Here is a 26,027-nt window from a genome sequence, read left to right as displayed (position 1 = left end):
CAAATTCAGGTATCTTTCAGTATCTCTGTTGGCTATCAGCTCTGCTTCAATGATACACATTACACACCCTCAGTCAGCTGACTCTGCCCTGCATCAGGGTCCTTGGTGCTGGGTTCCCCTTGCTGACCCTATGTCCCAGCCCACCAAGACAAATCCCCCACCCTCACTGCCCTCCCCAGGCCAGTGGAACATCTGCACTGCCTTTTGGGGGCCTTATGACAAAGGTTAAGGAACCAGATGCCTGGGCCAAAGCAGGCCCCGGGAGGAGACAGGCAGAGGAAGCAGGCAGTGTGTGGCTGCCATGCTTGGCTTTGAGCTTGGCCAGCTGAAGGGCATGGTGCCCGTGAGGGCAGCAGAAACTGACCTGTCCCTCTCAGTCCTTTGCCCTGCCCTCCTCACACCACACTCAGCTGCTTCCTACACCATCATCCCCTTACTTTGCATGTGGGGAAATAAACAGCCACCTGGAACTTTCTCTGCCTTCTTGCTTTTATCTACCCCTCTTCTGACTCCAGGCAGCTCTGCAGAGACAGCCCTGTCCTACCTGTCCTCCGCCTGGACTGTTCTCCCTCCCCTGACCCACTTCCCTACTCCAGGCACTTGCTCCAGTCTGTGAACTCTCTCTGGTGAACTTGGTGTTGGGAGGGGTTCCAGCCACTTGCCTCATGCCATCTGGGCTCACTGCCATGCTGGGGGTCCCGTGCCACCTCTGTACAGCTGCAGGGACCTCCACACCCTATTATCCTCAGAGTGCCCCCCGAAGGATGTGGGGGCAGCTGCCTTGCCCTGCCAGCCACAGGTCCCCAATGCCAGGCACACTTAGCACACTCCCTCTGCTCCTGAAACACCGGGCCCAAGTCAGAGCTTCCCGTGCACATGGGATCAAAGTGCTGAGCAAGGCCACGTAGACGAGGCCCTGAGCCCACCGCAGCTCCAGCCTGTCCTTTGCGGACAGTGGGATCCTCACAGGCTCTGTGTCTGTTCATTCTTATGCCAGGAGGGAAGGCTTATTTATTAGCAAGGTCCCCGCCCTGTGTTTTCCCTCCCGCTGCTTTCGGGGGCCCAGGTGCCAGCACAGGTCTTGTGGGGAGCCCAGCCCTCGTCCCAGCCAGGTTGGGGCCCGTTCCCTGAGAAGGCAGAGGGTGCTATGGCGGGAGCCACGATGGTAACGGGCGCGTGGCCGGGTCCCGCCCCAGGGCCCTGACGCGCGGAAGGTCTCTCCCTCACAGCCAGCGCAAGCAGGCCAGGGAGCTGCTGGCCGCCCTGCAGAAGGTGGTGGTGCCCATCTACTGCACCAGCTTCTTGGCCGTGGAGGAGGACAAGCAGCAAAAGATTGCCCGGGTACGTGGCGCAGCCTCGAGGGCAGAGGAAGGTGGGCAGCGGTGGGGCATGCTGTTTCTCCCTGACATGATCGCTCATCCCCCATGTCCAGCTCCTGCAGCTCTGGGAGAAGAACGGCTACTTTGACGACTCCATCATCCAGCAGTTACAGAGCCCAGCCCTGGGGCTCGGCCAGTACCAGGTGAGTGCCACCCTCCCGAACTACAAGGGCCAGGGTGGACACCACCCAGCAGCTTCCAGAGTCGGGGGCCCCACCTCCCCCACCTGGGCCGGGAGCAGCTGATGGAATGGTAACCTCAGAGCCCAGGTGTGCCTCTAGTGAGTGTTAAGGCCAGGGTCTGAGCAGCAGCATTGGGGGATCCTGTCCCACGACAGGAAGCGGAGTACCCTCCCTGGTAAGCTTCCTGGGGTGCTTGTGACCCAACTTAGACCCTGTTCTCAGGGTGTCATTGGCGTGTTTGCAGTGTCCTCCAGGCACGCATTCACACGATGGGCAGGAAGGGAAGGAGACCAGGTAGCCTAGGCTGCTGTGGCCATCACTCGGAGGTGATGTGTAGTCGGTGTTCCCTGTACACGTTCTGCCTTTGCCCAGGGACAGGCACAGGGCAAGAGGGTCTTCGTGGTCCCTTCTACCAGCATCACTGCCCTATCGGAGCTTCCGGAATAAAAGGCACAGCTCAAACCCTTTCTCGAGCTGGAAGGCCTGGCTGAATGTCAGGAGCTCTGTGCGGGCTGCTTCCTTCAGTGAGGGTCCTAAGTGCCACCCTCTCCACAGGGGACAGGCTCTCACGCTCAGAAACAAATGAGGAAAGTGCATCTCATACTTTCTCTACGTTTTACCCATTCTTTCTTAAGTTAAATAAAAATGGACTTGTATAACTATACAACAGTTAAGGCTGCTTTTTTTCTTCCTGAGTTCAGCTTAGTAAACATGATAGCTTGTGTTTACTAAGCCTCTACCGTACTAGTCCCTTTCCATGTGTTATTTGCTGAACTTCTCCCTGAAATCTTCAGAGGTTGGTCCCAATGTTGTCCCATATTGCAGATGAGAAAAATTGAGGCTCTGGGAGGTGGTGACTTATTCAAAGCCAGGCAGCAAGTCAGCTCAGCCCATGAGCATGTCTCAGGATATTTGTCAGTGATGTATGTTTAAAGTCTGCGTGGCCATCCAAGGCACAGCTCTCATCGCCTGATTCCATTATTGGAATTCTAAACGGCACTGCACATCACCAAGATTTTGGCTAGATTCAGCTGGTCTGGTTGTCAAGACCAAGTTTATTGGTTTACATGACAGTCACCTGCCAGCCTGCTCCAGCCTCTGGGCCTCACTGCCCCTGGCAGCACCCGAGCTTCCCAGAGCTTTCCTAGCATTTGTCCCCAGCTGCTCTGGAAGGGCTGGGTCCTGAGGCTCGAGCACTGGGTGCCACTGCCCTTCTCTTCCTACTAGGCAACGCTTATCAATGAGTACTCCTCGGTGGTCCAACCAGTGCAGCTGGCCTTCCAGCAGCAGATCCAGACCCTCAAGACGCAGCACGAAGAGTTTGTCAACAGCCTGACCCAGCAGCAGCAACAGCAACAGCAGCAGCCGCAGATCCAGATGCCACAAATGGAAGCTGAAGTCAAAGCCACACCACCACCACCCGCCCCACCGCCAGCCCCTACGCCCGCCCCAGCCATCCCACCAACCACCCAGCCCGGTATGTGCCCTGCACCCCCTGGGGCTGGTCCCAGAAAGCATCTTTCCCCCAGAGAAGGGCTCTAGTTTCGGAGTCTCAGGCCAGGTTCTAATCAGTTTAAAGCAATAGGCTGGGGATTTCACATTTAAATGTGATAAAACTTTTACAACTCAGTTCTCCTTTATAAACTGTCCCAGAGAACAGACAAAGGAAAGCTGCCCAAATCATTTTCCAAAACCAAGATAACTTTCTCACCAGTTGGGCAAGGACAGAACAAGAATTTCAAATATAATACAGTGTCGCTTGTGGATAAAGATGCAGAAATACTAAACAAAATCTTAGTAAATTAAATCCAGCCAAGTATCTTTAAAATATATTATGACCAAAAGGACATGACCCAGGAATGTATACGAATGGTTTAACACTGAAGAAGTCTAATAAAGTAACATCAAATGGAAGGAAGTGATATTTGCATTAGATACAGAATAGGTAATAAAATTCAGCAATGATAAAAATTCTTTAGCAAACTAAAATCAAGATGGTAGTAGTATGATACGTACTGTAAAGCTTTCAGAAAAGAAGTGTGTCCTGCTGCCTTCCCAGCAGATTCATCGGGTCATGAAGCAAGGATTTATCAGGGAATGAAGCCCCGTCTGGGCTGCCCGGGTGTCCACTGATGACTGTTTTGGGTGGTACCTCTTGCTGCTATGGCCTCCACTAACTGCCTTCTTGCCTGGCTCCAGATGACAGCAAGCCTCCCATCCAGATGCCTGGTTCCTCTGAATATGACGCCTCAGGAGGGGTCCAGGACCCTGCAGCCACCGGCCCCCGGGGCCCTGGGCCCCACGACCAGATTCCACCTAACAAACCCCCGTGGTTTGACCAGCCTCACCCCGTTGCTCCTTGGGGTCAACAGCAGGTATTTCTTACCGGGGCAGGTGAGCATGCTGGGGCCTAATGAGCCTGATGACAAGGGTGGCGGCCGGCCTCTGTAGGTGAGGGGCTTTAGCCACTTGCTGGGAGCCTTGGAGCTCTGCAGCGGGGTCTTGGGGAGAGGGTATGATAGCCTCATCTTCACCTGGGATTAGGTGAAGCAAGAAAATCGGGCCTTGCCTCCTTCTCTGGTGCTTTGATCATTTGGGATGCTCAGTAACAGGTCCCTGTTTTCCTGTAAGTGCAGGGAAAGTCCACTTAGTGCGGGAGGGTGCTCCCTTTTCCTCCCCCCCCCCCCTTTTTTTTTTTTGACTCATTCGTTGGCAAAGTGTCAACATCTTGTCACCCTGGAAAGAACATGGTGCTTTTATAAGGAGGTGGAAGGTCACAGGTGTCGGGCAGCATTTTCTGGGGCTAAGATACTGGTCACTTCCTCTCGTTTCCTTGGGGTCAGAAACTTCTAGGCAGCGACAGGGGTCATCTCATCCAGCATAACAGAACTAGGAGGCTCACAACAGGGTCCCCTCATCGAGGGTCTGCCCCGGTTAGCAATCCATAGTCACATGCCATGGCCTGGCAATGCCTATGAGGCATCTTACACGTTTCGAAATGATTGCCATATTTAAAGTCTGGCTTTCTGGCTTCCTGAGGGTATGGTGGCCTGGGCCAGTCTCTGATGGTAGTGGTCAGTGGAGCTAACCAACTATGACCCTAGGGATGAGCTCTCTGATTGGCCTCATCTGGACACATCCTCCCTGGCTCTTGAGTTTGGGCTGCAGTAGCTGGGTGAGATTAGAGCTCATGTTGTCTTCAGCCTTCAGAAACAAGTTTCCTGGGTTGGACCTAGGACCAGACCCTGAAATAGGACTTGAGGGCAAGTAGTTGAGTGGGAGATGTCCCAGGAGAACAGCACAGGGTAGAAGGAAGTTATGAACTGTCTTCAGGGTGGGGGCCTCCGGGGCTCAGCCACTACCCATACTCTGGACACAGTGGGGAAGGCACCTCTGTACTGTCCACGAGGGACGAGGGGCGGGGGGTGTTCAGACTCCCTGTACATGGGGCCTATACACAGTCCTGTGTGAGGACCCAGAGGAAGTCCTCAGCCACGATGGGAGTGCAGAAACGTGGGAGTCAGGTTATCAGCATGGACAAGAGGGGCCAGTGGTAGGGCAGATGCCACAGCATCCACTGTGCACGACAGAGGAGACAAAGCACCAGGGCAGCGCCCAGCAGACCATCAGCATGCGGCACTGGGCAGTGCGGAGGCTGGATGGACCTCAGGAGCGTCTAACATCTGCTCTTTGTCTCACAGCCTCCCGAGCAGCCCCCCTACCCACACCACCAGGGTGGGCCACCCCACTGTCCACCTTGGAACAACAGCCATGAGGGCATGTGGGGTGAACAGCGTGGGGACCCAGGCTGGAACGGCCAGCGCGACGCACCCTGGAACAGCCAGCCTGACCCCAACTGGAACAGTCAGTTCGAGGGGCCCTGGAACAACCAGCACGAGCAGCCGCCCTGGGGTGGTGGCCAGCGAGAGCCGCCCTTCCGCATGCAGCGGCCACCACACTTCCGCGGGCCCTTCCCACCCCACCAGCAGCACCCACAGTTCAACCAGCCACCGCACCCCCACAACTTCAACCGCTTCCCGCCCCGCTTCATGCAGGATGACTTTCCCCCGAGACACCCCTTCGAGCGGCCCCCCTATCCTCACCGCTTCGACTACCCTCAGGGGGACTTCCCTGCTGGTGAGTGTTCTGCATGTTTGAGGCCCAGTACACAGCCCTCTCCTGCCCCTGGTTTCTGGAGAAATCCAGGTTGCTGCCAGGAGGAGGCACCTGACAGATTGGCCTCCTGAGCAGGCGGAAGCCCTGCTCTTGGTCTGTGGTGTGCACCTAATGTGCCCAGAGGCAGGGTCATAGGATGACAGAGGAGAAGAGACCGCACCAAGCCGTAGAGGTGTGACACTTGGTCCCTGTTCCGAGGAACAGGCACTGTCTCTGTCCTGCAGAGAAAGGCAGATAGACCCCAAAAGGAAAATAACCCCAAGTGCCCACAGCAACAGGCACCGAGTCCAGGGCCACACTGCTGTCATAGGATTGGTTTCCCGTTCCTTGTGACAACAGTTTTCATTAGCTTCTCTACTTTATTATCTTTGTTTTTCAAAGAGTCTTTATTTTAACTTTCTCTTTTTAAAATAAAATTTTATGTTTTTGATTTCAGAGAGAGGGAGAAAGAGAAACATCAATGAGAGAATCAGCGATTGGCTGACTCTTGCACATCCTCTGCTAGGGATGGAGCCCACAACCCAGGCATGAGCTCTGACTGGGAATCCAACCGTGACCTCCTGGTTCATGAAGTTGATTTGATGTTCAGCCCCTGAGACACACCAGCTGGGCTTAAAATAATTTTATTTTTACTATAAATCTGCCTCTACCTGAAATCCTTCGTTGGTTATAAATTCAGCTCGGAGATCACTTAGTTTATTACTTATGTTAATATCCTGGGGTGGCATGACAGTCCCATAGATTGGGTGGATCCACCAACAGTTACTGTTTCCCAGTCTAGGAAAAAGGTTAGTTTCCTCTAACGTCTCTCCCCTTGGCTTGTAGATGGCTACCTTCTCCCGTGTCCTTACACGATTCTCTCTTTCTACCTTACGTCATATTGAATCAGGGCCCAACCATATGACTTCATGTTGTTAATTACCTCTTCAGAGGGAGAGTTAGGACTGGTGGTGGTGAATGCGTGGGTGAGGAGTGGGGAGGAGATACAATTTAGCCCATAATATTGCTGTTAGAAGGTTCTGTGATTTCCCTGTGGTTCCTTCTTTAACCTACGAGGTCCATCAGGTGCTGTTGTGGGTGCCAGCCCCCTCCCAGCCTCGGCTCCTCCCCCCCTTGCTGCATTGCCTGAGCAGTGGGTGAAGCAGTGGGAGGGAATGTGATGGAAGGGCTGCTCAGAAAGTGGGTGTTGGTATCCTTGCTGCTCTCTGAGGTCCTTGGTGCCCCCCGGCTTATAAATTCCCTGTGAGCCTGAGATAAGTTTCTGTTTTGCAGAGATGGGACCCCCTCACCATCACCCTGGCCATCGCATGCCACATCCTGGGATCAATGAACACCCTCCCTGGGGGGGACCTCAACACCCCGACTTTGGCCCTCCTCCCCATGGCTTCAACGGGCAGCCACCCCACATGCGGCGACAGGGCCCTCCCCACATCAACCACGATGACCCCAGTCTGGTCCCCAACGTTCCCTACTTCGATCTCCCCGCCGGGCTAATGGCCCCCCTCGTGAAGGTAAGGTCTGTGCTGAGTGCCAAGCTCAGTGGGACATGCTCAGGCCAGTGCCTCTGTCTCCATGTTTAAAGCTCATAGATGAAACGAATTTCCTGTAGACTACAAAACTGCTTCCCCAGGCCACTTCCCTCTCCCCAGTGAACTTGTCCAAGCCAGTCTGTGAGAACGCACCCAAGTCAGTGAGGCCTGTGTCCCCTTGATCCCTCTGCATCTTTCTCCTTATGCTACGAGTTTGGTGCCACTTGGGGCAGGCTGGGTTGAGCGTGAGGCACAGGTCCTCTTAGTATTGGTTTTTGGAAGCCACCTTGTCCAGGGGTTGATGGCGGAGGGATTTTTCAGGAAAGGGGCAACCTCGGAGGTGTGCCTTCATGGAACCTGGGAATATGCATGTGAGGGGTGAGGTGAGCAAGGAGCTGGGGCAGGCAGAGGGACTAGCGGATGAGCCAGTTCCTGGGCCGGGCTAATGCTCCTGATTGTGAGAGGGCCCTCAAGGGAGATAACAGAGCGCTAGGTAGGAAGTCAAGGCACAGGGTGGCACCTGCAGGTAGAGCATTGCATTCACAGCCTGTCTATGCATGAATAAGGGCTCTTTCTGTCTCCATATCCTGAAGGCCATGTTTTCTATGGTCATTTTTTTGGAGAAAGAATTCTCTGGCTTTTATCAGCCTCAAAGAGGTGGGCCTTCCAGTGAGGGCTAGGTGAGCACTCTGTTGCCCAGGCAACCTGAATACTCAAATCAGACCCTGTCTCCTGCACCTGCACCTTTCTGGGTGGACCTGAGGGGGGGCTCCAGCAAGATGTGGCGACAGCTGTGTTCTCCACTGCAGCTAGAAGATCACGAGTATAAGCCATTGGACCCTAAAGACATCCGCCTTCCACCTCCCATGCCACCCAGTGAGAGGCTGCTGGCGGCCGTGGAGGCCTTTTACAGCCCGCCTTCCCATGACAGGCCAAGGAACAGGTACGGGCCCGGGGAGACACAGCCGTGGGGCCAGTGATGGGAGGGGACTGTCTTCCCTAAGTTTGCTTCACAAGAAAGACTCTTACCATCCGTACCTTCTACCCAGCATGGTGTGAGGCCCAGGTGAGGAGTGTGGTGTCTCTAAGAGAAGTTGCTTTATAGGGTCCGTTTCTCTCCTGACTGGGTGATGTGTGTCGCACGTGGTGAAAGGCTTTTCTATTTGGGACACGTTACCTTGCTGCACATCCAGGCTTTGTCCTGGGTCCCTTTCAGGATTCCCTGTGCCAGGCACAGGTTCCCATCTGTGTCACAGCCCCTGCTTCCCAGCTATGTTAGCACAGGCCCTAGGACCCTCAGCTCTTTCTTTCAGCTGCAGCTCAGAAAGGCCGAGAGCCGGCGGTGTCAGGTATACAGCCCAGCCTCTCCACTTCCCAGCAGGTGTTCCTCACCGAGAAAGCGGCCCCAGAGGGGTGTCCCGTGGGAATGACAGCCCAGTGCTCGGCATCCTGAGGGAGGGAGGGATGCCGAGGGAGGGGAGGGAGGCTTGTGGCTAGGAGGCAGCCGCCTCCCTCCTGATGAGCTTTCCCAGTGCCCCTCGGGAGGAGGCTGTTGTGGTCACACTGCCCGTCTTACAGCGAAGGCTGGGAGCAGAACGGCCTCTACGAGTTCTTCCGAGCAAAAATGCGGGCCCGACGGCGGAAAGGCCAGGAAAAGAGGAGCAGGTAAGGGCGTCCCTGCTGACTGGAGTCGTCATGCCTCCCAGGCTACATCTTGTCAAGCATTGGCTTAGAGTGACATTGTTCTGTCACACCCTAACATGTATCATGCCCCCAACACCTAATGTCATAACACATATGACATCACCCCCAGTCATAGACAGAGGAAGTCAGGTCTAGCCCCCTCTGTTAGAGGTGCTAGGGGCCCTTCCCACAGCCTGAGTTAAGACACCAGCACAAGAGAAGTTTGCTTTGGTCTGTATTCACCAAGCTGTTCAGGAATGTGATGCGGTGGCGGTGGCGGTGGTGTGAATGGCGTCCGGACCCCTGGGTCATTCACAGTCTGGGGTGGGGTGGCAGGCTCGGCCTTGTGGGAGCTGGGAGGTGCTGCTCCAGCTCACCAGCCTCTCCCCGCAGCGCACCCTCACGGTCTCGGAGCAGATCCAAAAGCCGAGGGCGCTCCTCCTCTCGCTCCAACTCGCGGTCTTCCAAGTCGTCCGGCTCCTACTCCAGGTCCCGGTCCCGCTCCTGCTCCCGGTCCCGCTCCTACTCCCGGTCCCGCTCCAGGTAGGCCGGTACCCCCTCGGGGCCTGGGCCTTAGGCGCCAAGGCTGCCCGCTGACCCGAGGGCTTCCCTCCTCCCGCCCCACAGGAGCCGCAGCCGATCCCGCTCCTCGAGAAGCCACTCGCGCTCCCGCTCCCGCTCCCGGTCCAAGTCCTACTCGCCGGGAAGGAGGCGTCGGTCGCGGTCCAGGAGCCCCACTCCGCCGTAAGATTTCTGTCTTAACTGTCCAGCGAGCTCCTGGGAGCGCTGGATCCTCTGAGGCTTTCTGTGAATGTTGAAATGTGTCATTGAGAAGACATGCTCGTGGTGGCCCGTGCTGGCACAGGGCCTCAGGTACACCCGGCCTTAACGCAGTGACGTGGCACTTCCTCATCTCACACGGTGGCTGGGCTCTGTTTCTAACCGTTCAGGGGCTCGGTGTGACCCACCCTTGCTGCACAGTGTAAAGCGGGGCATCACCTTAGAGTTCCCGTTATCTGGCTTGTGAAGAGGATGAAGAATAATAGACACAAGTGTTTGTGTCCATCCTGCACTGTGACTGTTCTCAAATGCCACACCCTGTAATACTCTAAGTTTTCATTCCAATAAATATACCTGCTCTTTTTTAAAAGATGTAACCTGTCTTGATTTTAGTTCCTCAGCTGGTCTAGGTTCTAACTCAGCACCTCCTATACCTGACTCCAGGCTTGGGGAAGAGAACAAAGGACATCAGATGCTGGTGAAAATGGGTAAGGTTCCGGGGAAGAACAACTTGCTCTGGGATTTTGAGGTTGGGGATGGTGGCTTCAGAGGAAGTCCCAACTCTCCACCTTATCTGAAAGAGGGCGGGCCTGCTGGGCACTCTTTACCAGCTTTGTGTTTATAAACCGCGTTTATGCACGTTACCTCCCCAGATGCCTAACTGTGTCAGGATAAAGGCACCAGAGTGCGGTTTTGTAGGTTGTAACCACTCGTCCCTCTTTCTTCCTAAGGCTGGAGTGGATCTGGTGGCCTCGGCGTGAAAGAGCAAGGGATCCAGGACCCCATCAAGGGGGGGGACGTGCGGGATAAGTGGGACCAGTACAAGGGAGTGGGAGTGGCCCTGGACGACCCCTACGAAAACTACCGCAGGAACAAGAGCTACTCCTTCATCGCCCGCATGAAGGCCAGGGACGAGTGCAAGTAGGCTGGTGAGGAGCCGTGCCATGCGCCGCAGCTGGCAATGGGACCTTCCTGGCTACTGGATGTGGAAGGTGGTAGGGACCTCTGTTCTCACAGCCTCCGTTTTGGGGAGCTACAGAAGAGGCCACCATAGCATACCTAGTGGCCAGTGCCATGCTCTACTGCGGGAGGCACAGGCCCCACCTGCAAACCAGCTTTCACACGGAAGGAAGACTCGCGTGAGGACACCCTGCACTCATTCCCTGGACAGTGAAGCGAGAAACATGAGCCTCTCCCCTGGACAAGAATCCGGACACCTGTAGGAATGGATTTGTCTCTTCCCAGTCAGATGGGAGTCTCTGCTTAAATCAGCAAGCATGTGTGCAGGAGGCCTTGCGAGCACCGGCGCCCGGACTGGGGGTGCAGCCGGCCAGCTCTACAGCCTGCACCTCCCACTTAGGCCGTGACAGAGCTCAGGCCAGGCGCTAGTATTGCTCACTCTTTAACAGGAAAAACAAAACCTTGATTTGCAACATTAAACAGGGTTTTCATTTGTACTCCAAATGGTTTAGTTTTTAAAAACATGTTGATCTCAGATGATCCCCAGTGAGATAATTTGGAACTTGATTCCTCCAAGACATACTGGCCCTTAGTTATTTTAGTTAAGTTGAATTTTTTTTTTTTTTTTAAACATTAGCCATTTGCTGTTATCTCCAGAAAGAAAAGGATCTAAGGAGATGGATCTGAGACATCTTCAGGTCACAGGATGATACCCGTGGAGGACCTGTGCCCTTAATGTCTACTTGTGTTTTTCACTTAAAAGAACCCCGACACCAGCACTTGCTGCAATAGTCCATTCAGACCCAGTGTGGGGAGGGGCCACAGGCCTTGCCTCCTGCTCTGTCACTTCCTTCCCCCCCACCCCCCTCCCACCACGGGGAGGTGAGGCCTGGAGGGAGCCGCTGGCCACACTGGGATCTGCTGCACTTAGTACCTTCAGGCAGTAGGTGCGGTGCCCTTTATTTGTACAGAAACATTTTCAAAAAATTCTTTTGGATAAGATGCAAAACCTCCAACTTTTCAACCTGATGTGATAAAATATTTGATTTTGTTCTAGGTTTCCTGTAGCTGTGAATTGTTTAAATGTGTCTGATTCAGGATATAAAGCATAAACGTGCTGTTAACAATTTCTTGTGGGTTTTACTGTTTTGCCTTCAAATAAAGACTTTTTCATAAAGCCCTTTTTCTTGGTGTGTTGAGCTCAGAAGGGAGGTGTGTCTGAGTGTGGACGTTGAGTTATAGGCTCAGGTCAAAGCTCTGCCTGGTGTCTCACACCAAGGTCCCCAGAATGGACCCCTGGCCCTGTGTTCTTGTAAGTAAATGGGACTCTCATCCCCCCCTCAGCCCCAGCTCGTTGGGAAGCCGGTCCACGGGGCTCCAGACAGCCCGGCAGCCTCTGTCTTGCCATGAGCGGTAGGTCACCCGGGTTCCGTTTCCACCTGTCTGTCTGTCCTCAGGGGCCGGGAGGGGAATCCCACCCCGGTGAGGCCTAGGTGCCGCCTGTCCCCTCCCACATTAAACATCCTCTGAACACTGACGCGTTATGGCTGGAGTACGAGACCAGCTTGTTAGAACCACAGCCAAGCCTTACCTGGTGGTGCTCACAGCTCCTCTCTCACCTCCTTCAGAGCGTCCTCCATGGTCAGGGGGGCGGGTCTGTGGTGCCTGATGTACTGCGGAGCAGAGGACAGACAGGGACATGTCACCACCACGCCTCAGCCTTTGGGGCTTTGGGTGCTGAAGATAGCGCCTGCCCCAGCAGTTCCTGGTCACACTGACAAAATGACAGGTGCCATGTGGTGACGCTGTGGGGACAGAAGAGGAAAGATGAGCCCTGGCTGAGTCTGAAAGGATGAGTGACTGCTGTCAGGAAGGAAGAAGGGCTGGGTGTCCTCAGGACACGGGCCCAGAGCAGGCAGCGAGGAGCCATGGAAGCCTATAGACAGCACGTGGTCAGCTCACCAGCCTGCAAACAGTCAACTGATGGACATCCAGCAGAGGAACAAAAGGAATCCCACGATGCAATCAGCAAAGTCTGGCTGTCAGACAAACAACCTGCTTTCTCTAACAAATAAAAGGGATGGGGGTGGCCGAAACCGGTTTGGCTCAGTGGGTAGAGCATCGGCCTGTGGACTGAAAGGTCCCAGGTTCGATTCCGGTCAAGGGCATGTACCTTGGTTGTGGGCACATCCCCAGTAGGGGTTTTGTAAGAGGCAGCTAATGGATGATTCTCTCTCATTGATGTTTCTAACTCTCCCTCTCTCCCTCTCTGTAAAAAATCAATAAAACATATTTTTAAAATAAAATCATGAAGAACAGTTCATATAATATGCCATTCCTATAAAGAAGTATACATGTAATATATATCTAGTGCATCGTGATGTATTTTATATATTATATATTATAACGTGACACGTTACACATCAGAGTTCCCTGCTGCCCTGGGCTGAGTGCTGTCCCCGGGGTCAGAGCCCTGCCTGCCCGCCCTCTCCCCGAGGGGGCAGCCGTGCCACAGTCACCTCTTTGGTTTCCTCCAGGGTGTGGTAGTGGAACGCGTCTCGGTCCAGGGACTGCAGGAGGGACCCGTGCAGGTGCCGGCTGGCCTCCATGAACTGCTGCGTCAGGCTCAGCTGCTGCTTGAGCATGTCATTGAGTGCGAACACGGCCGGGCTGTAAGCTGTCAGGGCTGCCCCAGCACCGAGTTACTGAGCAGCCCCTGGGCCCTGTCCTCCCAGCCCAGCCCAGTCCCTCATCCTGTCAGCATCCGCTGCTTTGGGCCCGGGCGCTCTGCAGGCCCCCCTCCCTCCGGTATGTCTCCATGCTTTCCAGAAGCAGGCCACCTGGGGAAGTAGGGAAGGCTCGCCTGTTGTCTGTCCCTAATAAATGGAACTGCCCTCTACTGACTGTGAACCTCAGAGCTCATGTCAATGCTCACCCTAAGGCAGATTTGAAAGTCTTCAACTCCACATCCAACACACAGAAAGGTTAGTAAATTGACCCATAGGGAAAGGGGGTAAATTTGATTTATGTATTTTTTAAAAAATATATATTTTATTGATTTTGTACAGAGAGGAAGGGAGCGAGAAAGAGAGTTAGAAACATCGATGAGAGAGAGTCATTGATCAGCTGCCTCTTGCACACTCCCTACTGGGGATATGCCTGCAACCAAGGTACATGCCCTTGACCGGAATCGAACCCGGGACCCTTCAGTCCCCAAGCCGACGCTCTATCCATTGAGCCAAACCGGTCTCGGCTGATTTATGTATTTTTAAATGTAATTAAAAATTTTTAATTAAATAAAAATACTATTAGAATGAAAACTGCAGCTGAAACCGGTTTGGCTCAGTGGATAAAGCGTTGGTCTGTGGACTGAAAAGTCCCAGGTTCGATTCCGGTCAAGGGCATGTACCAGTAGGGGGTGTGCAGGAGATAGCTGGTCTATGTTTCTCTCTCGATGTTTCTGGCTCTCTGTCCCTCTCTCTTAGTCTCTGTAAAAAATCAATAAAATATATATTTTTTAAAAAGAATTAAAACTGCAAGTGTTAAAAAATTATCATTATTCAAATATATAGTAACACTAGAGGCCTGGTACATGGATTCATGCACTGGGTCGGGGTGTGTGGCATGACCTGCAGGGATCTGCCCACTGTGGGAGTGCACTGACCATCAGGGGGCAGCTCCTGCATTGAGCGTCTGCCCTCTGGTGGTCAGTGCATGTCATAGCAACTGGTCGACCAGTTGTTCTGGTCATTCTGCAATTCAGTTGCTGGGCTTTTATATATATATAGATGGAAAAATCTTTGAGGTTAATATTAAGTTTTTAAAAATCTCTTTTTAAACATGCAAACGTTTCTTTTGTAACAATTACTATATTTTAATATCTTCATATTTTTAAAATGTTAAGAAAACTAAAATGGGGGGGGTGGGGAATAGTAAGTACTAGTGTAACCTTACTAGTGTCATGTGAGCCATCAGTGGCCACATGGGGACCTGGAGAAGTCTGGGCTCCCTAAGAAAAAGGCTTTTGGAGAACTGTTTGTGTGTCTTCCAGTCTGGGGTGGGTCTCCCTAGGCTCCATGACTCCCCCAGACTCAGCAAGGAGGCCAGTGACCACACAGGCTGAGTGTCTTCAGAGGAAAACAAAATAGTGGATTCTGGATTAAAAGTCTCAAAGGGGAACATACAGAATAAAAATAGCCTGGTGGAATGGTGTGTTTCTTATAACCTTCCTCTTTTGTCTGACATCTGTCTCCTTTGGCAAGACAGACGGGAGGTTCTTGATCACTCAGTCTGTCGTCTGGGACCCTAGGAACTGCAGCAGCTCCTGTGGCTGTGACAACCCCCACCAACAGATTCCTCACACCCAGCACTGAGCGTGGACCCCCTCTTCCAACGGTGGGGGTGAGTCTGCAGATGACATGCATCCACTTCACCACAAGATGGGTGGGCTGTTACCTTCTATTGCATCTGCGCTGACGACGTGACTGGCGATGGGTGTAGGATCCACATAGGCACTTCCCAGGGCTGGCCCGATGGTTGCCCTACTGGCCTCTGTTCCAAGGGAAAAGGGGAAGGGGTAAGTGGCCAGATTTGGAGCAATGGCTTCTGTATGGCGAAGCCCCCCAATCTAAATGAACCGGTCCAGGAGAATTACACCCCCTGCTCAGTCCAGGAACAAGCTCTGTCTATGCTGCAGATGTTGTCTAGATGAGACAAGGGAGCAAGACAATGCTTAAAGAAAAGGGAACTTTTGCGCTGGCCAGTGTTGCTCATTGGTTAGAGTGTTGGCCCACATACTGAAGGGTCTGAGGTTCAATACCTGGTCAAGAGCATGTACCAGGGTGGTGGGTTTGATCCCTGGCCCTGGTCAGGAGGCAACCAATCAATGTTTCTTTTGCTCTCTCCCTCCTTCTCCCTTCTTTTTTTTTTTTTTTTTTTTTTTTTTTTTAAATATATTTTTTATTGATTTTATACAGAGAGGAAGGGAGAGAGATAGAGAGTCAGAAACTTCGATGAGAGAGTGTCATCGATCAGCTGCCTCTTGCACACCCCCTGCTGGGGATATGCCCGCAACCAAGGTACATGCCCTTGACCGGAATCGAACCCAGGACCCTTCAGTCCCCAAGCCGACGCTCTATCCATTGAGCCAAAGCGGTCCCATCACCCTTTCTTCTAAAGTCAATGGGAAAATATCCTTGGGTGAGGATTAAGGAAAAAAAAAAGGAAAAGGAACTTTCTTGCCAGAAGGGAAAGTCCCACTGGGCAGAAGGAGAAGGGCCCCCTACATCACAGAAGAGAATCCACCCTGCCAAGACCTGTTTGGCTCAGTGGATGGAGCGTTGGCTTGCAGACTGAAAGGTCCCAGGTTCGATTCTGGTCAAGGGCATGTACGTTGGATGCAGGCACATCCCCAGAAGGGGGTGTGCAGGAGGCAGCTGATGGATATCTCTCTCTCATCGATGTTTCTAACTCTCTCTCTCTGTAAAAAAAAAAAAAAGAGAGAGAGAGAGAATCCACCCAAACACACCAACGTGAGACCACCAGCTAGTGCAGCCTGGGAGACTGCACTGGCCTCAGGAGCTGCCAGAAGGCAGTTTCTATGGCAACGCTGCTCCCCCAGGCCCGCCCTGGGCACCACTGACATTTGGGGCCACATCACTCTTTGGTGGGGGCATCCTGGGCACTGCGAGGTGTTAGCAGCATTCCTGTCCTCCACCCAGCAGCCACAGCCCCACATGGCTCCGGACCTCGCCAACGTCTCCTCTGGCCAGAATCACTCCGGTTGAGAAGTACCGCCTTGGTCACCGATTCTGGAAACTCATAATGTTTGAGTGCTCGGAAGAGAAGAAAACACCCAGGGCAGCTGCCCTCGTCTGTGTAAGAGGAAAGCAGGGCACCGAGGACCCCAGCCAGTTAGCCACGACAGCCAGGCTCCAGACACGGCGCTCCTTGTCATGCCGCCAGCTGCCCACTGCACAGCCCGCGTGCCTGTCGCTGCCGCCGAGGCCCGCGCCTCCCTCCTCGGGCACTCCGGCCTCACACTTACCCTTTGTCCACTGGTAGGTGAAGGCGGGGTCGAGGGTCTGCACAGCCTGCTCCTTCACGGTGACTCTCGTCACTTCCGGGGCCCACTTTCTCCGAGAGGCGCCCGTTGGTGGGGGCTGGTCTGTCTTCAGGCTCACAGAGAGTTCAGACCAAGAGGCCAACGTCCCGTCCAGAGACTCCTCGGAATGGGCCGTTGGCTCTGATGCTGTCAGGCTTGGGGAATCCTCAAAATCTTCCGAATAAGCCAGGCTCACCGTGCTGGCTGGAGGCTCCCCAGGCGCTGGGCTCAGGCCCGCGGCACACTGGGGCGCAGCAGAGGAGGCCGAGGGCTCGCTCAGGTGCTCGGAGACCTCGCTGCTGGTCGGGGGGCCCCTGGTCCCGGGGCTTTTGCTGGGTGGCTTTTCCCTCAGACCTCCTTTCTGAAACGAAGGACAGTAGCGATAACTGGGAAGTGGTTTCGAGTGATGAGCATGCTCCAGACACCCCTGCCTCAGACGAGGTGCGGTGCCCCTGGGGCCCTCCTGGCGAGGCCCCCGTTGGTCCTTTATTGACGTGGGCAGGGGAGTAACTGAGTGGACTCCTGCCATGCTTCAGCACGGGCTGCTGCACGTAACACTGCTGGCCTCAGCATGTGGGGAGCACATGAGTGAGATCTGTTAGTGTCATTATTGTGCAGTATCAATGCCTTTGATGTTGAGGTGGTCACTAATAGGACAAGAATCACAACGGGCAGTGGAATAAGTCAGACGGGTGTGGCTATGGGTGATTAAATGGGACCCGCTTTAACTGTATGAAGTAACTTCGTCCTGTTATCACCGAAGTCGGGCTCTCTCCTGTGGCACTTGACATTTGAGAGCCAGACATTCTTTGCAGTGGGGGCCGCCTGTGCCTTGCAGGGCGCTGAGCAGCACCCAGCCCAGCAGCCACCAACTCAATGCCAGCAGCACACCCCACCGCAGTCATGACAACCAAAAAATGTCTCTAGACATCACCAAGTGTCCCCTGAGGGCACAGTCACCTCCCTCCCCCACCCCCATTAAGAACTGCTGACCCAAAGGAAGTGTAACAGTTGCAAACCTTCCTAAGCAATGACTTACAGTGAAAAATCAGACAGTTGTACTTACTTTCTGTTCCAAGTCCGATTGCGTGCTGACAGCTGGAGCCAGATCATCAAGGGATAAAATATTTATTCTAAAATCTGTAATTAAAAATGTAACATGATATTTACTCAATTATTTGCTCCATAAATGTTTGCCATCGCTGAAACCGCTTTGGCTCAGTGGTAGAGCGTCGGTCTACGGACTGAAAGGTCCCAGGTTCGATTCCGGTCAGGGGCATGTATGTTGGGTGCGGGCACATCCCCAGTAGGGGGTGTGCAAGAGGCAGCTGGTCAATGTTTCTCTCTCATCGACGTTTCTAGCTCTCTATCTCTCTCCCTTCCTCTCTGTAAAAAATCAATAAAATATATTAAAAAAAAATATTTGCCATCATGTTGTATGCACTGGGCTAAGCACTAGCGATAGGAAGATGGGGAGACATGCCATCCCTGTGCTCAGTAAGCTAGTCCAGGGGGTCTGCACACTTTTTCTCTAGAGTTAGATAGCAGCCTGGCTGGCCCTCCCACCTACCCATTGAAAGACCAGGTCCAGCTGAAACTAGTTTGGCTCAGTGGATAGAGCATGTACCTTGGGCACATTCCCAGTGGGGGGGTGCAAGAGGCAGCTGATTGATGTTTCTCTCTCTCTCATGGATATTTCTAACTCTCTGTCCCTCTCCCTTCCTCTCTGTAAAAAACAAAAAACAAAAAAAACAATAAAATATATTAAAAAAAAAAAAAAAAAAAAAAAAAGACCAGGTCCAATCCAGCCTGACATTCTAGCCCAAGGACTCACCCCTCCTCCAAGCTCCTCTAAGACAAACCGTCATCTCAGTTCACACGCTATTCCTGGTCCCTCCCAGTCAGGCTGCAAACGGGAGGCAGCCGGTTGATGTTTCTCCTCACATTGATGTTTCTCCCTCTCCTCACCCCTCTCTCTATAAACCAATAAAAACAGACGTAAGAAAAGAAAAAGAACAAAAATATGTCTTGGCCCCTCAGGAAAGGTCAGGGAGTTGGGTGTGATAGGGCCTACCATGCGCTCCCGATGACAAGACCCGTGACCACCACCCCGGGGACCCTAAGGAGGCCTCGGCTCAGGGCTGGGGGTTACCATTTAGGCTGTCGTCAGAGGCTTCGGAGAGCGACTCCTCGGCAGGCCCGGCCTCACTCCTCTCGGGGGAGGAGAGCCTGCCCCGGGCCTTCCTGGGGGGCCCTGGCTCGGACCCGGTGCTGGTGACGGAAAGCGATGGGTCCGTGCCGGGGGCTGTGTCCGCAGGAAGGTGAGTCTGCGGGGAGGGGGGTCTGGAGCACACACTGCGAAGAGTCCCGTGTGCTGATGGGAAAGTGGGCGGATGTGACGTCCCAGGTGGCTTTGCGCTGGAAGGCTCCTCACTGGGTAGTGAAAGCAGTTCTGGCTCAGTTGGGATCTGATCCTACTTTGGCAGAAATAAAAGAAACAAAATTACCAAACGCGGGATACGTGAGTCCTTACCACCTGACAATGTGGCTGGCAGGGTGCATGAGACCAAGGCTTCCTAGACCACAGATCCATCCCCCAGTGGCCCTTTCTCTATGTCCCCTCGTTTCTGGAAGTCAAGGTACAACATTTAGACAAGATAATGTTATAATTAAAAAATACTCCACAAATAATCAGAAATATCACCTTGCCTTCAAATACATACTGTAAATTACACATTTCCAAGTACATGTCTATGAGAGCTGGGACCTTCAACAGAACCAAAACGAATATGCAGAGGGTTTCCCCACAAAACACAGCCTTCCCAATGCTTAGCATTCACTAGGGTAGCTATAATCACAAAACAGAAAATAAGTATTGGCAAGGATGTAGAGAAATTGGAGCCCTCATTCACTGCTGGTGGGAATGTAAAATGGTGCAGCCGCTGTGGAAAACAGTTTGACTGGTCATCAATAAGCTGCTTATAAAATGACTGTAAGACCCACTCATTCCAGTCCGAGCTACAATATTTACCCAAAAGAACTGAAAACAGAGACTCAGGTGCTTGTACACAAAGGCTCACAGCAGCAGAATGCCCAAAAGGTAGACAACTCAAATGCCCATCAATGGATTAATGGATACAGAAGATGTGGTCCATCACACAATAGAATATTATTTGGCCATAAAAAGGAGTGAGCCCTAGCCGCTTTGGCTCAGTGGTAACCACACTGGCCCATGGACTGAAGGGTCATGGGTTCAATTCTGGTCAAGGCATGTACCTGGGTTACAGGTTTGGCCCCCCACCCCCACCTCCTCACCCCCGCTCTGGTCGGGACACAGTGCATGAGGCAACCACTCGATGTGTCTCTCTCACATCGATGTTTCTCTCTCTCCGTCTCTCCCTTCCCTTCCACTCTCTGTAAAAATAAACAAACAATGAAAAAATATATCCTCAGGTGAAGGTTAACACACAAAAAACAAAAAAGGAGTGGAGCACTGGCCTACACTACAATGTGGGTGCACCTGAAAACACCAGGCTGAGCGAGAGAAGCCAGACACCAAAGGCCACACAGTTGTATGATTCCATTTATGTGAAATGTCCAGGACAGACAAACCCATGGAGACAGAAAGCAGATCAGTGGTTGTCAGGGGCTCGGGGAGGGAGAAATGGAGTAATTATTTAAAGGGTGCAGGGTCTCCTCTGGGGATGCTAAGAATGTTCTGGAACTAGATAGAGGTGGTGGCTGCAAAACACTGTGAAAGTACTAAATGCCAGTGAACTGTTCATTTGAAAATGGTCAATTTGATGTGAATTTCATCTCAATAAAAATAATGGAAATACAGCCTTCCCAAGGCAATGATTCTGTGGCATTATCACTGCTGGTGTTCAACCAGTCAAAGTGCTGTCCTGTGTGTACACAGTTAACGTTACTGCAAAACTGCCTAACGGATCCCAAATTCCACCCCCTGCAGAGCAGGCCCACAACAGGTAGCTCTGAAACCCAACCTTTCCTCATCAAACCCGTGTCTCATGTGGCTCCTGGGTGACTCCTGCTATCAAAGTCTGGCCTCCGAAACCACTTTGGCTCAGTGGATAGAGCGTCGGCCTGCGGACTGAAGGGTCCCAGGTTCAATTCTGGTCAAGGGCACGTACCTTGGTTGTGGGCACATCCCCAGTGGGGAGTGTGCAGGAGGCAGCTGATGGATGATTCTCTCTCATCGATGTTTGTAACTTTCTATCCCTCTCTCTTCCTCTCTATAAAAAATCAATAGGATATATATATATATATATATATAGTCTCTGGTGCTATGACAGAAAGATACAAACGCAAAGACTTAGTTGAAAACAAATGCATGCAAACCTTACCGAGAACAGTTCTGCCTGTTTTTTCCCAACGACTCTGGTGCTGGGGGAGCCCTGGTTCGTGCGCGGTTCTTTTTCTCGGGAAGATTCCATCAGGCTTCCCAGCAACTCCCTCAACTCCTCCTCATCGCTGTCCGGCGCATCCAGCTTTCTGACGGGTGCTTTCTCCTTGGGCACCGAACGGTCCCTCTCTTTCCCAACATGGGCTTCAGGAGGAAGCTTTTCAGCAGGTGGCTCTCTCTTCTTCAGAAACCTATGGCCCTTGCCCACCGGCATGCTGCTCCGGGCCGGAGCCTGCTTCCGGGAGGTGTGGTCCGCATTCGGGGAAGAAAGCTCAGCTGGACTCCCGGGACGAATGCTGGCTGCTCTCCAGGGAAGACTGTCCATGGAGGTCTTCGAGTTGGATTCCTCGTCAGACAAGTCCACCTGTGCCTTCCGGCTCATGATCTTGGACTCGATCTGGGCCAGCTTCCGCAGCGCGGCGCTGGTCCTGAGCTTGGAGGCCGTGGTCGGGGGTCTCCCTGAGGCCAGCCAGGGCCCGCTCCCCGGGCCAGCATCCTCCTTCGGGAAGAAGTGCTTTCCACCCACAGTTTGGCTTCTTTTTAGAAATCTGCTATTACCGGGAGCTATTTTGGTGAGATTCCTACTGATTTTCAAGTTTTTTATTTTTTCCATCTTTGAATCTTCTAAGGAAATATCATTGAAATCACCAAAGATTTCACGCATGGGATGGTAGTTTTTTCTTGTTGAAGCCATTCTAAGGAGGAAAGAAAGAAAACGTATCATGCATTCAAACCACCTCTTTGTAGTCTGGTCAAACAGAGCCTTCCCTTCAAGCCTGATGATGGCAAGGAAAATGGTCAGACACCTGATATCATTTAAGCAATTACCTAAGAGTCTGTTTTTTTGTTGTTGTTTTTTAATTTAATTTAATTTTTTTTTTCCAAGAAGAGAGAGAGAAACATTGATGAGAATCAGTGATCAGCTGCCTCCTACACAAACACACACACACACACACACACCCCTTCGTGGGGATCAACCCTGTAACCCAGCATGTGCCCTGACCAGGAATCAAACTGTGTTCATAGGTCGATGCTCAACCACTGAGCCATGCCAGTTGGACAGGGCTCCTCTTTTATCCGTCCTCACCTCTCTAACAAAGAGCTGTTAGACACCATCTGGCCCAGCCGGTGTTGAGCAAGGACCTATGACCAGGAGGTCACAGTTCGATTCCCAGTCAGGGCACATGCCCAGGTTGTGGACTCGATCCTTAGTAGGGGGCGGGTAGAAGGCAGCTGATGATGATTCTCTCTCAACATTGATGTGTGTTTTTTTCTTTTTTTATGTTTCCATTTCTTTAACATTGATATTTTCACCCATCTCTCCCTCTCCCTTCCTCTCTGAAATCAATTTTAAAAATATTAAAACACACACACACACACACACACACACACACACAATGTGGCCCTGGCTGGGTGGCTTTGCTGGGGGGAGCATAGTCCCATACACCAAAAACCTTTCAGGTTCGGTTCCGGCCTGGGCACATCCCTAAGTTGCAAGTTCGATTCCCAGTCAGGGCACATACCAGAGGCAACTGGTGGATGTTTCTCTCTCTCAATCTCTTCTTTCTCTCTCTCTAAAAGTCAATTAAACCATATCCTCTGGTGAGGATTTCAAAAAATCACACACACAGTCTGTATATGAGGTCCCCAAGAAAATCTCATTTCACTAAAAGTGTGAGGACCGCTGACCTGGAGGGAGGAGAAAGCTATGGACAGACACAGCACCCTCCCCTCAACGGATGTCAGCCATAGATTGTGTACACAAGCTGGCGCGCACTTTCCCGGGGAGAAGGACCAGAGCTTCCATCACATTCTGAAGTTCCCCTGTGCCCCTGAAGAACAGGAATGGCCGACTGCAAGGTTCACAGGTTTACAGGGGTCCAAAGACATAAAACGATGGGGAAGTACGGGGTGTGGGTGTGTTTTTGCCGCACCCTTTAGTGAGAAACTCGGCAACAGCAATGAAAATGTGAGCTACACAGATCTCACGACCTGAGAATTCCATGTCTGGAATTTACTTATAATTAACATTCTCAATGTGCACAGAGAATTTTAAAGAATGACATGGTGGCATTGTTCGTAGTCATAAAAATCCAAATGCATCTCCGAAACCGGTTTGGCTTAGTGGATAGAGCGTCGGCCTGTGGATTGAAGGGTCCCAGGTTTGATTCCGGTCAAAGGCATGTACTTTGGTTGCGGGCACATCCTCATTAAGGGGTGTGCAGGAGGCAGCTGATCGATGTTTCTCTCTCATCAATGTTTCTAACTCTCTATCCCTCTCCCTCCCTCTCTGTAAAAATATCAATAAAATGTATTTTTTTTAAATCCAAACCCATCCACAGAGACCTGGGGAAGTCCAGGAGACAGCATTCAGAAGACAGAATACGACACAGACGTTAAAAGGAATGAGGCGGAAGACAAAGGAATGAGGGAGATGTGGGCAGAATCCTGGCTTGTCTCCATACTGCGCCGAAATGACGTCACCAACTACCTTTGCTAACATTTTTGTAGGTGAGGCTCAGGACTTGACTCAGCCCAGCCCATGCTGTGAGTCAGAGGGGAGGCCCCACCACCAGGCCAGCTTTTCTGGCATGTAGTTGTTCTGGAATTTTCCCTAGGTTTACAAATAACCAATGAAAAAATGGTAAAAATGGCCAATTTTATGTTATGTACATTACCACAACTAAAATAGACATATTTAAAATACACACAATTATAAATAAATCAATAGGCAAAGGTCATGAGCAGACATTTCTCCAAAGAGGATACTCAAATAATCAACAAACCCTTGAAAAGATGTTCAACATCATTAGCCATTAGGAAAATGTATAAATCAAAACCACCATCAGATTGCCCTACCCCATGGTCAGCAAACTGCAGCTCAAGAGCCACATGCAGCTCTTTGGCCCCTTGAGTGTGGCTCTTCCACAAAATACCATGGCCTGGGTGAGTCTATTTTGAAGAAGTGGCATTAGAAGAAGTATAAGTTTAAAAAAATTTGGCTCTCAAAAGAAATGTCAATCGTTGTACTGTTGATATTTGGTTCTGTTGACTAATGAGTTTTCTGACCACTGCCCTAGCCAGTTTTGGTCAGTGGATAGAGTGTTGGCCCTCGGACTGAAGGGTCCTGGGTTCAGTTTTGGTCAAGAACATATACCTGGGTTGCAAACTCAAATTCTGGCCCCAAGGGAGCGTGCAGAAGACAACCAATCCAAGTGTTTCTTTCTCTGTCTCTCCTCCTCCCTTTCACTCTCTCTAAAATCAATGAAAAAATATCCTCCGGTGAGGATTACCAAAAAAATTAAAAACAAGCCGAAGCCGGTTTGGCTCAGTGGTGGAGAGTTGGTCTGCGGACTGAAAGGTCCCAGGTTCAATTCCGGTCCAAGGGCATGTACGTTGGTTGCGGGCACATCACCAGTGGGGGGGTGTGCAAGAGGCAGCTGGTCGATGTTTCTCTCTCATCGATGTTTCTAGCTCTCTATCTCTCTCCCTTTCTGAAACTCTGTTAAAAGTCAATAAAATATATTTAAAAAAATTAAAAACAAAACAAAAACAACACACTATAAGATCCCACTTCACATCCACTAGGATGGCTATAACCAAAAAATAAAATATAAAAAAATACAGGTGTTAACAAGCATTGGTGAAAAAGCAAATAAACTGCAACCCTCAATTGGTGGGGAAGGGATATTGTAAAATGGTACAGTCACCAATTTATTTTTTAAAAATATATTTTATTGATTTTTTACAGAGAGGAAGGTAGAGGGAAAGAGAGTTAGAAACATTGATGAGAGAGAAACATCAATCAGCTGCCTCCTGTACACTCCCTACTGGGGATGTGCCCGCAACCAAGGTTCATGCCCTTGACTGGAATGGAACCTGGGACCCTTGAGTCTGAAGGCCGATGCTCTATCCACTGAGCCAAACTGGTTAGGGCTGCAGTCACCAATTTAGAATATACCTGATAATTCCCCAAAAGGTTAACCATAGTTACCAAATGATCCAGCAATTCCACTCCATGTGGCCCAAGATAAATAAAATATATGCAAATACACTTAACAGTTTTTGCTCATAATAGACAAAAAGAGAAAACAACCCAAATGCGCATTAATTAGAGAATGGATGAGAACTGAGGTCCGTTCATACAATGAAATACTATTCAGCAACAAGAACAAATATCAATACACATAGGTATACATCTCAAACACATTACAGTAAGTGAAAGTATCTAGATGCAAAACACCAGGAAAGACAAATCTATAGACTCAGAACGCACATCAGTAGTTGCTGGGGCTAGGAGCGGGGGCCCGGATAGACTGCAAAGCGGGGAAGGGAGATCTATCCCCTTGGAGTGATGCAAAGTTCCACAGCTGGACCACGGTGATGGCTGCACCACTTGGTACAAACGTTTTCTAAAAAACAATGGACTTCACTTAAAACGCCTGCATTGTATGGTATATAAACGAATCCTCAATAAAGTTGTTTTAAAAAATAAAAAAATCGAAGCACTGGAGTGTTTCCCCAGGCCTGGAGCGATCCACATCGGGTCATACTCCCGAACGGATCCAAACTGGGGAACTAGGCATTGAGGCTCAGTGGGGGTTTCCCTACCGCCACCCTCCCGCCCCAGGCCCGGGGCGCGCCTCGTTTCTCTCTTCCGGAGCCCCTGCCGCCCAGCCTGTCCCGCCAACCTCCGCCCTCGGTGTCCATCCGCGGAGTCCGACGCCGCTCTCCGCCTGGCACTCAAACTTGAGAGGACCGTTGCCCCCGGCAACCGCACCAGGACAAAAGAGACTACATCTCCCAGCGCGC

The 26,027-nt window shown here is 51.7% G+C and overlaps 2 protein-coding genes across 7 annotated transcripts in view; one reads left to right on the top strand and one right to left on the bottom strand.

The window, feature by feature from the left end:
- LOC118706521 (calcium homeostasis endoplasmic reticulum protein) overlaps nt 1-11,867 on the top strand; it is a 19,351-nt gene extending 7,484 nt beyond the window's left edge. Inside the window, exons 6-17 of one of the 3 annotated variants that reach the window (XM_036415870.2) lie at nt 1,197-1,341; nt 1,433-1,522; nt 2,789-3,038; nt 3,761-3,936; nt 5,263-5,698; nt 7,010-7,248; nt 8,076-8,209; nt 8,845-8,931; nt 9,343-9,492; nt 9,577-9,693; nt 10,174-10,217; nt 10,461-11,867. In XM_036415870.2, coding sequence (XP_036271763.2) covers nt 1,197-1,341; nt 1,433-1,522; nt 2,789-3,038; nt 3,761-3,936; nt 5,263-5,698; nt 7,010-7,248; nt 8,076-8,209; nt 8,845-8,931; nt 9,343-9,492; nt 9,577-9,693; nt 10,174-10,217; nt 10,461-10,654 — 2,062 coding nt within the window. In that variant the 3' untranslated portion in view covers nt 10,655-11,867. Of the gene's footprint in view, nt 1-1,196; nt 1,342-1,432; nt 1,523-2,788; nt 3,039-3,760; nt 3,937-5,262; nt 5,699-7,009; nt 7,249-8,075; nt 8,210-8,844; nt 8,932-9,342; nt 9,493-9,576; nt 9,694-10,122; nt 10,218-10,460 lie in introns of all 3 variants that reach the window. The other 2 variants (XM_036415868.2, XM_036415869.2) reach the window with 2 other exon arrangements.
- Nucleotides 9,534-26,027, bottom strand: CUNH19orf44 (chromosome unknown C19orf44 homolog). 4 transcript variants are annotated; one of them, XM_045573595.1, is made up of 10 exons: nt 25,907-25,992; nt 25,492-25,627; nt 21,157-21,910; nt 18,945-19,266; nt 17,859-17,932; nt 16,736-17,153; nt 15,145-15,240; nt 13,209-13,375; nt 12,281-12,362; nt 9,534-9,754 (listed from the first exon to the last, which is right to left on the bottom strand). In XM_045573595.1, the coding sequence occupies exons 3-9, from the start codon at nt 21,907-21,909 to the stop codon at nt 12,291-12,293; spliced, it is 1,902 nt and encodes a 633-aa protein (XP_045429551.1). In that variant the 5' UTR covers nt 21,910; nt 25,492-25,627; nt 25,907-25,992; the 3' UTR covers nt 9,534-9,754; nt 12,281-12,290. The 4 variants fall into 4 exon arrangements, with proteins under 4 accessions (XP_045429551.1, XP_036271767.1, XP_045429552.1 ...); XM_036415874.2 differs by lacking the exon at nt 25,492-25,627 and having other exon boundaries at nt 25,907-26,027; XM_045573596.1 differs by lacking the exon at nt 25,492-25,627 and having other exon boundaries at nt 21,157-21,991; nt 25,907-26,015.

This window comes from Pipistrellus kuhlii, unplaced genomic scaffold (assembly GCF_014108245.1).
Source record: "Pipistrellus kuhlii isolate mPipKuh1 unplaced genomic scaffold, mPipKuh1.p scaffold_m20_p_52, whole genome shotgun sequence".
Classification (NCBI taxonomy): Eukaryota; Metazoa; Chordata; class Mammalia; order Chiroptera; family Vespertilionidae; genus Pipistrellus; species Pipistrellus kuhlii.
The sequence above is the reverse complement of the archived record's forward strand: the minus strand, read 5'-3'. Positions and strand labels throughout refer to the sequence as shown.